Consider the following 13,791-nt stretch of genomic DNA (forward strand, 5'->3'; position numbering starts at 1 on the left):
CGGCAAGTAGAGGGGCACAGTTTGTTCCCATTGGAATGCCGACAGTCTGTTGAAAAACATGTCCTCCGAACGTAACAAATATGTTGTCAATCAAGAAATCAAGCATCTTGATAATATCAGTTTCAAACTGACAACAACATGCCAAAAAACCAAGAAACAACATAGAGATAAACAACAGTTTACAAAACTTGTCATAGAAAACTAAAGAATGAGCAACAGCAACAAAAACACATGAGTGATTTAAGCCTCTAAATAAAACTTTAGGTTCACTTATATTTACTTATCATTACTCATATTCATGTATGGTATTATTATTCCTAAATCCAACAAGTCATTCAAGTCTCTTTTTTAAGTCAACAAAATAATGGTATAATTACTAGGGATGTCAACTTGGTGAAGATTTACTAATCCAGTAATCGTCGGATGAACAGAGCGATACTCGAGTACTCGCTTGGTAAAACATTTACAAAATGGAAACACAAAATAATACCATTTAATGTGTTGTAGGTCGTTGTCTTTGGTTTAACACCTTCAACATTTGTATCTAGGACAAGAAAATAGTTAAAGGAATTGTATACCATAATTGGTAGCTCATAGAGAGATTTACTACATGTACTAATTATGTAAACTGACAATAATCTAATCAAGTAATTAATAAATATCTATAGAAAAAGGATTACTCAAACAAAGAGTATTATGGAACCTTTACAAATCACATTAAATGATCAACAAAGGGGTGATGATTAGAACTTACTGATGACTATAATCATTTTCTGAGGGTCCAGAAAGGGTGCAATGACTTTATTCATTTTGGACAAGGGGGTTTCTCATCATTGTTAGGTAACTTATAGTCCTGCTAATACAAAATATATGCTCTGACGATACAGAGGTGGTTAGTTGACTAAGAAATAATTAAGGTGCTCTTGTTCAAAATATACCAATGTTTTAGAGAATTTTAAATAACAGTTAAATGCATTCATTCTAATTATATTTTTAATTTTATTCATTTTGATTTATATCTTATTACCACGGGAGGCGCTATCAATAAAATATTTTTTGTTTCTAAATTTAAGAAAGCAACATTCTAACAGGAAACCAATTAGTCGAATATCATTTTGGTAATCGATACTCAGTACCACCAAGCTATACTCGAATACTCGAGTACTCGTTGACATCCCTAATAATTACCCATGACTGAGACAACACACCCACCAACAGTGACACCCAATTAAAAAAAAAAGATTATTTGAAATCATAATATATTTGTAAGACAATTACATCATTTATCATCATGTATGTAATACCACTGTGACATTAACATTTTAGTGCTACATTTATATGGCAATAGATTTGTAAACTTAACAAAACATTGCATGTAGTTCAAATACAATGAAACAGGCTAACCTTAGACCAAAAGCATATTAATTTTGTACCTTAATGGGTTATGAAATATTTCTAATAAAGTAGGACCTGGGATTTAGGTTGATGACCTTTCAGTTTGGAATGTTGGCCTTCCAGTACCAAATGTTAATTTGAACTCCTGAAATATTCAATTTTCTCCATTGTTAGAGGGAATATAAATATAAACTTTGTGAATGAGCTTTTTTTTAATACTATAATGAATACATTTAGATGGAAAATAAAATTAAAGAACTTTAGTGAACACGCTCACATACCCCACGTCCGCACATTGTCATTGGAGAAATAAAATAGGTGTAAGAAAAAAAAATTGAATCATAATTTCCTGTCAATATGTACATCTACATAGTATGTCCTACTTATCTACAAAGTTTCATGATATTCTGTTGTGTGGTTTCAGAGGAGTTGCGATGACAAACTGTTGCAGTAGTACATTGAAGCAAATAAGTTCAAAGGGGCGTAACTTCTTAAAAAAAAGTTGAAATGTAATTTCCTGTCAATATGTACACCTAACGGGAGGGATTGTACCTGATATTCATATGATGAAGACATAATCTTTCAATCAGTTTAATTGAGGTCTGGAGCTGGCATGTCAGTTAACTGCTAGTAGTCTGTTGTTATTTATGTATTATTGTCATTTTATTTATTTTCTTTTGTTACATCTTTTGACATCAGACTCGGACTTCTCTTGAACTGAATTTTAATGTGCGTATTGTTATTCTTTTACTTTTCTACATTGGCTAGAGGTATAGGGGGAGGGTTGAGATCTCATAAACATGTTTAACCCCGCCGCAATTTTGCGCCTGTCCCAAGTCAGGAGCCTCTGGCCTTTGTTAGTCTTGTATGATTTTAAATTTTAGTTTCTTGTGTATAATTCGGAGTTTAGTATGACGTCCATTATCACTGTACTATTATGCATATTTTAGGGGCCAGCTGAAGGACACCTACGGGTGCGGGAATTCTCGCTACATTGAAGACCCATTGGTTGCCTTCGGCTGTTGTTTGCTCTATGGTCAGGTGGTTGTCGCTTTGACATATTCACCATTTCCTTTCTCAATTTTATCTACATAGTATGTCCTTATTATCTAAAAAGGTTTAGTGAAATTCTGTTGTGTGGTTTCAGAGGAGTTGTGATGACAAGAAACAGGACTAACAGACTGACGGACAGATGGACGATACGACGAACGGGCGGGTCAAAAACATAATACCCGCCGCAACTTCGTTGCATGGGGTATAAAAATGCAAATTTACTTTAAATGAAGGTTTTAGGAATTTAGTTTTTATAGTTAAGGTTTCAAATGCGTATCATAAGAACACAAAAACATCTCATATGGGAAATCCTCCATTAATCAGGAACTTTCACCACTGTGACCATATACACATTTGATAATTATATCAATTTCTAAATACATTTATATGATTTTGAAAAGAACTAAGAACTTCGTGATTTTAGGGATCAAACAAATTCTCACATTTTCTCCTTTGACCAAGATTTCATAAGAAAAGAGTCATAACCTGGCAAGTAAAATATTACATTTTAAAACACCCAGTTGACTTGGACATTATGATACCAAAAATTAATTGACCCCTATCAAGTGAACCTTACAGCTAATTCTTCCTTTTCTCTATTCAGCTCCTGTAGCCATATTGGTTCCACTATTTTTCTCTCTGAAATAAAAAGAACAAATAATGATCGATATTAGAAATGTTCTATTAGAAAACTATTTTACATCAAATGTTATATAAATATCTATGCAACTTGCTGGATTAGGTAGTAACAGAAACATTGAATAAATTTATTCTCTTCCCCTCTTGAATAACTACAATAGCTATATATTGTTCTTTGTGCAGGTTATTCATTTGGACCTTTACAAAATGTTTAAAGGAGTAGGGGCATTAAAGCCTGGTTTTGGCCCAAGAAAATAAAATGTTTGATAACTTTCTCAAATTGGGACATAATATTAAGAAATGCATATGGTCAAGAAATATCAATGAAAAACATTAAGTTTTTATGTGATGACGTCACAATTACGTCATAATATGTACTGTTTTCATAAAAATGATGAAAAATACAGAATTTATGCAGTTTTTTATCTTTAAATCTGTTGTGGAAACATTGTGCGCAGCCAAGAAACAACAAAATAATTTAACAGAAGCTTTATTATAACTATTGACAAAATCTCACTAAATATAAAGTTGTTTCTTGGATGCGCACATACTTTTTCAATCTAAAATATACTTAAAAATTTGATGAAAAACAAAAGAAAATAACGAAATTTTACAAAATATGCAAATTAAGTCATGATTTGTTGCCATTGTTACTTGTTGAATGTCCAAAATTATTTTGTTTTTCTGAATACCTTGTACCTTAGATATTGTACAGTAATTTAAAAATATGTATGATAACTTTTAAATTTGCAGTAATTTTTGGGCCAAATAAGGGCCTTATTGCCCCTACTCCTTTCTTCTGAAATCCATCACAAATCTATAAGTATACCCGAGTAAACATATATCACCTAAAAAATGAAGAAACATTTTTATTACTTAAAAAATAGTGAAGATTCATAACAATGAGTGTTAAACTAATTTTTTAGGATCTAAATTCAAGAATAGAGGTGCACCACAGAATTAAGGAATTAAGGTAAACCACATAAATAAACATTCATCAAAGTACAAATTTCCTTTTAGCTTGCATGAAAAATTTGTCAAAACGCCAAAATTGAGTATACACAAATATACAATTTTCCTCAATCCCTTAAACCAGACTTTTTACTTAATACACTAAGGATCATGTATGTTATGTTTGGTGCAAGATAGAGACCAAATAATAAAATAGCTAAGAGCACTAGATACAGTTTTCAATAATAAATAGGGGTTTATAAAATATGTCAAGCCTCTTTAATCATTACAAGTCTAAGAAAGATGTGGAAAATTATAACAGAAACAATCAAAGCCATGTCCGTTAAAGCAAATTTTCCAAATAATTTTAAAAATCAATTGAGATTTGGCATACTGTAACAACTGATGAATTATCTGACTTGAGAAATGCTTATGAAATTATGGTTGGGTTAAATTGGAGTTCATCTTTAACTTGAGTAGCTTGAAGGTTATTGATATATCTTCATCCCAATTGTTATTGACTAGTTTTTAGTAACTGCCAGTACTCTCAGATCTGTAATTGTGTCTTTTCTGTTTTTGATATTTTTTTGTGCTTTGTATTGATCTTCTAGGATAAGACCTTTTTAACTAAATTTTATATTTTATTCTGACATTGTACTGCTACACCATTGTCCCAGATTTGAGAAGGATTTGGTGCCAGCAAACATTTTAACAGTTTAACCCTGTCGAATTCTGTATGTGTTAGGAGCCTGTTATTCAGTGGTTGACATTTGTTGCTGTAAATCATATTTGTTTTTTCGCTTATTTTTTTGTACATAGATCAAGCTTTTTGTTTTCTTGTTTGAATTGGTTTACCAAATTGTCATTTCAGGGCCATTTAAAGCATTGTGAGGTATGAGGCATGCATGGACTATGGATTTTGCTTATTGCTGAAGGTATGGTGACCTATAGTTCTTAACTAAAAGAGTCAATTAATATTGATATCCCTTTAAAATAACAACAATGAGTTGATAAAAAAAAACATTGTAAAGGAAAAAGTAAACATGAACTAAAATTGTCATACGTTTGCCTTCTGGCCAGTCTACAGCTTCCATTCCACCTTTAGCAGGCATTACATCAAATTCATAATCTACACCATATCTATAATCTTCTTCTTTCCCTTGTTCATTGGATCCTGGCACTGAATCCCATTTCACTTTTATCCAACCTACAAATATTCAATAAATATTAATATAAGAAAAGAAAAAAATACAGGCTGTTATATCAAGTCATCAACAAGACTCAACAGTAATTTAATAGTGGATTTTTAGTTTAAAATTCCCAAAAGTAATGAAACTTGACCATGATCACTGTGAAGCATTTTATTTCAATATTTATCAATACATGACTCCTCTAAATAAAGTATAACAAAGTAAACCTAAAGGTTTTTAAGCAGGATGCTCGCTTATCTAAAATAACTTAATGGGTAACATTGTTAATGCAGACTTTGAAATTATTTCTAACCTTTCATGAAGGAGATTTATATTGACAAGCAGACTCTGCTTAGCAGAGGCATATTTACAGCTAATATTTTCAATTTAATTCAGGGTAATTAACATGTAATAAAAAAATGGTGTAAGCTAAACACCTGGTTCACATTCTTACCCAGATCTTCTTGATCATGGCTGATCACTGTTCCTTCTATCTTATCTGGTATATCATTTTTTTGCCACATCCAATCAGGTCCTTTTATCACTTTTGTGCCAGTTTCTGGCATATTTGGTAGATTGTCTATTTTAGGTGGACCACCACCATAATATTCTAAAAGTTCTTCTATTTTTTGTTTCGTTAATGGATCATTCTCAGCATCCTCTTCATCGCCTTGAATTACATGCATAAAAATATACAACAGCTATATTAAGGTCTTTTAATTAGTTCCCTATAGAAATTAACAACATTTGAATAAATATAAATATTTTTTGCTAAAATTACATTTTAGTTTTTTCTATTACTCTGAAAGGAGTAATAAATTGCTTTACCGAGGGCAGTTGAATGCAACCGCATAGGTCCAACCCTGAAGAATTGGGGCAAAAATGGACACAATATTCCTGCTTGATACAGGGCTGAATTTGGATTGTAAATAAAAATTTGACACATTATATGTTTCCGACACAGAATAACTGTAGTCACAGAACTTAGTTTTGATTATATGATTTGAATTTATACTTAATTTTTTGCTTATGTGCAATAAACTATGCTGTTAAGAATAACCCTCCCCTCCCAAAAATAAAAAAAAAATACACCAATCCTAACCATCCTTTTGTGGTATGGAAACTTGGGGTATAATTTCACAGAGATCCATACACTTAAATACAAGTTATTGTCTGGAAACTATAAAAATGCTTATTTGGGCCTCTTTTCGATCCCTAGTTCCTAAACTGTTAGGACCATAACCCACATAATCAATCCCAATCTTCCTTCTATGATTATAAACCTTGTGTTAAAATTTCATAGATTTCCATTTCCTTAAACTAAAGTTATTGTACAAACTACAGCGATGACGATGAAGACGACCAAGACGACATGATACCAATATACAACTGCAAAATGTTTTGCGGTCATATCAAAATGAGGAAACAGATTTTAGGACCCCAGTGCCACAAGCCACTATCTACATTCTTTAAACTGTCAGTTTAAAATGTTGACTGAAATTATAATGTAGATTCTGAAATGGTTTATATATGCTGAATTTTACATACCTAATAACCCTGGAAGACGAAATAGCAAATCAGTTTCTTCATCATCTTCTTCCTCATCATCGTCATCATCACTATCTATACCTAGTAATTCTTCTAGACTTTTTCTTCCAGTCTTATTTGCTTTATTTTTCTTCTTTGGGTCTTCAGGAAGTGGAGGTGGGTTCTCTCCCCTTTCTATTGCTTCAGCTCTGTCTATTTGGTCTTGTAATCTCTCTGTTTGAGTTTATAAAGAGAAATACCTTTAAAGCTTGTCATAAAAAAGACCTCTAACTCAACAACTGTTTATACTTGCCTGTCTGCAAGGTTCATTTAGTTAATTGAATTAATTAAGGATTTAAAAAACTTTTACTGAAAAGATGAAATTCAGAGAATCATAATGCAGGTTCAAAAATTATTACAGGTTATCATTATTGCAAATAATGAAACTGAGTGAGTGTCACCATGATAATAAGAACTGGTATTCTGAAATCTGAAAAAATATATTGTAATCACAATAATTATTCTCATATTTTGGTCTGTTATGTCTATAAACATGTAGCAAAGATTAATGCACATAGCAATTTGTGAAATTACAGTAGTAATCCAGTACTACTAAACCCTTAACATGACACAAAACAGTACTAAAGAATAAAAGAATCAGGGGTTGTTGTTTGTTGCTGTAAATCATAATTTTATTTTGTTCATTGGTTTTAATACATAAATCAGGCTGTTGGGTTTCTCATTTGAATTGTTTTATATACCAGTATTTTATTTTGGGGCCTCTTATAGCTGACTTTGCTGTATGAATGTTGCTAATTGTTGAAGGACATACAGTGACCTATAATTGTTAACTTCATTTAGTGTCTGGTGGTAAGTTATCGCATAAGCAATTATACCACATCTTTTTATTTTTATACATGTATTAAGTTACAAGTGTGGACACAGATAAGTTTGGATAGTACTTTTGGGTGTTTGACAGTGTTTTCTGACAAAAAGAGTTCTCTGGTTTTCCCCATAGGGTTCTATGTTGAACTGTTGTGCCCAGTGACAGTCAACCTTTCTCAATTTTAACCTGTACCAAACACTGAAAATAGAAGTCTTATATTCAATATTGTGTTTTACCTTTCAATATATATATAAGAAGATGTGGTATGAGTGCCAATGAAACAATTTCTCCATCCAAGTCACACTTTATAAATGTAAACCATTATCAGGTAAATCAAGACTGTCATGTAGTAGACACTACATTAAATCAGTGCTGACTGTTTATAGATTTCATTTAGCTAGACATTGCTTTTAATATAAGATTTACATATTGGTCAACATGCTATGATTGCTTCCTGTATATGATATTTACATTCCTGTAAATAAATTTTGTGCATGTGCAATGTTATATTGGAGGATTTCCTTTCAACATTTTAACTTTGAAATAACTTCTATGTGAATAGATTAAAATTTTTAAAAATGATCTGTTAATGGAACACGATGTAGTTGAGTGTGCTCCAACTCTGGAGAGATTTTCGTAAAGAAGCTTACGATTTGGAAGGATTGTCTAATTATTCCGATGAAATAGGTTTCAAAATTTGATTTAGGATAGCAGCAAAAACTTAAAAATAGAATATCACATTAGGTGCATTTCTGCATGATGTGATTGTAGTATGCATGTACTATTTGTATGGTTCTCAGGCCTGTAGCCAGGAATTTCCAAAGGGGGGTTATTTGGCCTCAAAAACTCGACTTTAACAGTCACAATTCGAACAGAATGTTGACTTTAACAGTCATTATTTGTTTTCAAGCTACCGGTTCTATTTAAGTTCCTTACTTGGGGGTGTCCACAAAAAAATCAATTTATTCAGGATTTTCCCAGTATCATTAGAAAAAGTTTTTGTTTAAATGTGGAAATTAAAGATATATTATGATTTGATAGTAACGATAATATACCAGTTATGGCAGACATGCCCACCCCCCCTTTTTCATTGGAAAATTTGGTTGATTATATAGGGAATCACTGAAGCATGACTGGAGAGCCCCCCCCCCCCCCTTAGTTTATAAAAAGTTCTAAGATCCGCCACTCAGTAGTCAAAAATTTACGTACCCATATGAAGCAGCTACGAAATCCAGTGGCAGATCCAGAATTTTTCATAAGTGGTGGTCCGTTTCGGTCATGCTTCAGTAAATCCCTATATAACTTCAACCCCCCCACCCTAAATCCGCCACTGGATATAGAAACATAATCCTGGAACACTAACTTTAGTATGGTATTATGTATCTATTACTTCTGATCTGAAACACCTACTCACACATAGAAATATCATCCAATAGTGAAATATAAGATTGATTGCACCTTGTATGGATATTAATTCTGACAGGCGGCTCGCAGGTATAAGATTTTCGGAAAAAAAATTAAACATTTATATTTCATTACAAATTTTATTAATTACCTTTAGTAGTTCTTACTTTATCATATGGTACAAAAATCATTCCAAAAAATTTACTACGTGTTGGCCCCAGGTGACTTTAAAAATGTAGATATCATTGAAAAAGCTCCAAATTATCTTCCTTTGGTGCAAAAATGCAATTTTTTGGCATCAAAATTGTAATATCTTTTTTGACTCATCGGTGACCTATATTTTTTATTGTTGTTTTCGAATAAGCTGTACATAAACTAAATAATTGTAAAATTTAAGCGATTTCTGTAATTTAGTTCTTTTTTATTTCGATATTATCGCTATTTCTCCTATTAGTTCAACAGAAAAAAAGGACATTACCAAAAATGTATGCTTCTTTCGAAGGCAGATTATGAGCGTAAATGAATGGTGACCCCATTTTTTTATTTCATTTTTCTATTAAAGTCATATGAAACCTCAAATGAAAAAAAAGTATGCATATGTTTTTTATAACTCAATGGATAGTTTTCATTATACAACTTATGTACACATACTTTTTTCTGAGGAAAATTCTTTAATTTTTCCACATTTAGAAGAAGTTTACTTATTTTCAATTGCTTGCTTCCAGGAAGCAATTCGCCGACATATTTTCCGTATTCATAGTGACCTGAGCGTGACCCTCCTCATAAAAATCTGGTGATCGCAACACACTTGGATCTGTCATTAAAATAACTTGTGACAATTATCTGATGGTACATGTTAAACACGTGCACAATACCAATGCTTTTTGTTATTTGTTTACTATACGGTGGCAATCGGTAAACTTCGGCTTCAAAACACGGCATTTAATGAGCAGCCATATTTGTTAAATCAAAATAGACAAAGAGAAAAAAAAATGACGATTATTTAAAAAATGATAAAATCGTGCACAGAGGCTTAAGTTTATGATATATACATGCATTGGTTCAAGAATTTGATAAACATTATTTTTCACCACTCACTCGTTTCTTATGACTTTAAGTATAAGATAAAGTTCATTTATAGAAAAATATAGAGAAATCCTATATTAAATAAAAAATTTGATTTAGACCCGCGAGTCCCTTAAATGTAACATTGATTGCACTTTGTATGGATAATTCCGACACGTGTTACATCAGGAGCCCATTTGTGTACAAATAATAATTATCATGTGATCACTCACTGCACTGACAACACAAACTACACAACTACTGTAATTACACAATTAACACATACATAACCCATTTACATCGAGGCCACAGCAGGTCAAGCAATCGGGGAATGTTAAGTTGGGACAAACCTCTATTTTTACTGCAAGTTATGGCATATTTAAAACGGAATTATAGAAAAATGAAACGTTGTTAGAAGACACACAACAGAAAATGGTAAACACTTTTAGAAAAAGATGAATTGGATTGTGGTTCTGTGTATTCATATTATTTGTACAACTCTTGGATCCCTACTCTTGGGAAGCGTGTTCTTTACATCGAGGCTTAATACATTGCTTTATATGGAGGCCCCAGTAGTTTGACCAATCGAGGAATGTTTATTTGGGGCATGTGACCTATTTTAACTGCAGGTTTTAAAATACTTCAATCCAAATTATTGAAAAATGGAATATTGTTAGTACATAAAAAACAGAAAATGATGAATACTTTAAGTAAAAGATAAATTGGATCAGGGTTCTGTGTTTTCTCATATTTGTACAACTCTCCTTACTGATGCCATATTTTGGAATTTCTGTGACCTAAATGATTCGCGAAAATTAATATTTTATTTTATAGTATAGTAATCATGAAAAAATTTTAAATGGTTGAACTGACTACAACATACTATAATATACCATCATCTGTAGACATGTTTAAATATACATATCATTAGCAGTTACAATTTTTTAAATATATTCTAAACCATATATATATATAATATTTAATATTAGAGAACAAAGATTAAATGCCTTTATTTTTTTCAAATTTAGCAAATTGGAGAAATTATGAAAATCTCTTCATTCTTTTGCTAAATTTACCACCAAATTATACCATCTTTTTTTGCTTTGTTTATCTAAAACATCTTTTTTGTAATGCTGGAAAAAGAGGAATAATGAATGTAATCTTACTTTCCCTTCTCTGCCTTTTAGTCAAAGCAGGCCTTTGCAGTTTCTCCTTGAACCTCTTGACAACAAATTCCTGGAAGAAGAAATAAGTAATTCTAATCAAGTGACAGAAAATAATCTAATGCTTCCTAACTTATAATGTGCATTTAGGGTAGATCAGGTATCTTCTACCATCTTGGATTGTAAAATAACCAGAGAACAATCAGTCTATGTCAGTCTGTATCAGATCTTTAATTAACAAGAATGTGTCAAAAGTGCAGGGATGTCCTGTCAACATATTTGTTTCGCCTAACAGAAGTTCCAATGGAAACTGTGTTATAAACATGGTCATAATATCTATTCCTGTTGGAACAAATATTCTTTACCATTTATTCTGTTAGGAACATATACTGTAATATCTATTCCTGTGGAAATAATATTCCAGATTCAAAAGATATCTTATGCTTATGCATATAGAAGACTTTTCAAAAGAAAAATTGTATGAAAGCTTAAACTGGACATTTTTATAGCAATTCAAAACTTTTACCCATCACCTTTAGCATGACAATTATAAAAAAATTTGTATAAAAGTAAAAGACTGAATTTTCATAATATCATTAAAGTGCAACTAAAGTGGAATTAAAGTCCTGTAGAATTGTATGTATGTGTTTCATGCAGTTAAATTCATTTACCTATCTGGGGCCCTGTTGAAACAATGTTTTCTGCATACATTTTTTTGTCAGAGACACATAAAAACCATCATTTACACTTCTAACAAAGTATTTATATTATTTTAATTTGTGATTTAGAAAAAGTGGATCATAATCTATCAAAGTCTCAACTTTTTCCTCCCTCCTTAATGATTACTTTTGTTTTTGCAACACTTGACACAAACAGGAAGGTTTTTCTGGATTGGAATAGATAGTAAAAAGGTGTTTTAAAAATTATGATGTTATCAAAACATGACATAACTTACAATGTCATCTTCATTCACATCACTGTACATGGACTCTGCCACTTCTTTGATATGATCTTCGTCGGGTTCATCTTCTGAATCATCTGGGTTCAGTGGTGCCACTTTAACTTTACATTCTGCCAAAATTCTCTGAAATAAAAGATCCATAATAAGCATGCTTAAACACCCCACACCCCCATAATGTCACTGGGCAAACCAAATATCACCAGATCCCTAAATTCATAACTCCTTCACACAAGTCAAATGATAGAAAAATCATGTCATAATCAACTACAAAGTTTTTTAATTGGTAATTTTATTTTTAAAGCGCTTTTCTTATCTGCTTATCAATTGATTTTTTTTGGTATTTTTTCTGAACTTCTCTGGTCTAGCTGCATATATTTAAGAATAATTTGTATGTTCCAGAGAGATATATAAATGCAGCCTGTAGAAAAATAAATTGAAGTTGGTACTTGAGATATCTATTAGCATAGCAATATGAAAACCAATTTACACAAAGCATCTACATAGCCTGCTTTACTCTATAGGCTTTGACATCAGAACAACAATTACAACATTATATGGAAATTTTTTAAATATATAACCTAACTATCAAGATTGGATAAATCCAATAATCCACAGCTATCAATCAATGAAGGAATCTATATTATATCTATTTACAAGTACAATGTAACTTTTCTTGTGAACATAATTAATTGTGGAAAACGTGAGAAACATTTAAAAGATAAGTTTTAAGTGTTTACAGGAGAGGTAATTTTTTTTACACTAGATTCTTAACTGGCACTCTTTTCTTGTGGTGATCCTTTATAATGTAACAATTTTGAGTGAAGGGAACTGAAGATATTAAACCCATTTTCTTTGACACATACCTCACAAATATAATTTCTGCATAGCCATCTGGCATCCTCTGGTGAAACATTCTCTCCAAATCCATCATGGGCAATTCTGTTGCAAAACCACTGCAAAGATTTAATTAAGAATTATTTGATGCAAGCTTTACTTTATTTGGAAGACATTATATTCAGCAACTATTTTGATTCAAATTAGGACAATTAAGGTAATTTCTATGTCCCATGTGTATAAATGTAGAGTGTTTGTGTAGGCAGCTGAGTCACTGGGGTAAAGCTGATGACCGTAACTGCATTCACGGTCATCCCAAGATGTCGGATGAAAAATTAGGTCAGTTTCTGTATTGTCTGTTAAAGTGTTTCTATATCATTTTCTTTACAAATCATACATTGAAACTATGTAAATTTATAAAAGAATCACTCGGAAATCACTAATTACTTCTGAGAAATATGCATAAAACGGGAAATTCGATTTGAAAAAATCGCCAAGATGACCGTAAATCACAATTGAGATGACCGTAACAGAATCAGCGATTCATAACAAGGGTGACCGTAACTGCTTTTAAGATGACCGTAATTTGTAAATGATGACCGTAACTTTTAAAGGATGACCCTCAATTCTAAGAAATATCCGTATTTATATAACTATCTTTTTGTATCAAATGATTAATCGTGTTGGTATACACATATTAATATGAGAGTTTTATCCTATAGG

At 31.6% G+C, this 13,791-nt stretch overlaps 1 protein-coding gene across 2 annotated transcripts in view; it reads right to left on the reverse strand.

The window, feature by feature from the left end:
• Positions 1–13,187, reverse strand: part of LOC139521898 (uncharacterized) — a gene marked incomplete at its 5' end in the record, with an annotated part of 32,729 nt that extends 19,542 nt beyond the window's left edge. For both annotated transcript variants that reach the window (XR_011664085.1, XM_071315607.1), the window contains 7 exon segments: positions 3,026–3,087; positions 5,102–5,245; positions 5,683–5,898; positions 6,777–6,989; positions 11,277–11,346; positions 12,229–12,357; positions 13,098–13,187. Coding sequence is in view for 1 of the 2 variants with exons in the window: in XM_071315607.1 (XP_071171708.1) it covers positions 3,026–3,087; positions 5,102–5,245; positions 5,683–5,898; positions 6,777–6,989; positions 11,277–11,346; positions 12,229–12,357; positions 13,098–13,187 (924 nt within the window).
• Positions 13,188–13,791: the final 604 nt, after the last annotated feature.

The sequence above is a fragment of the Mytilus edulis genome, chromosome 4 (assembly GCF_963676685.1).
Source record: "Mytilus edulis chromosome 4, xbMytEdul2.2, whole genome shotgun sequence".
NCBI classification, from domain to species: Eukaryota; Metazoa; Mollusca; class Bivalvia; order Mytilida; family Mytilidae; genus Mytilus; species Mytilus edulis.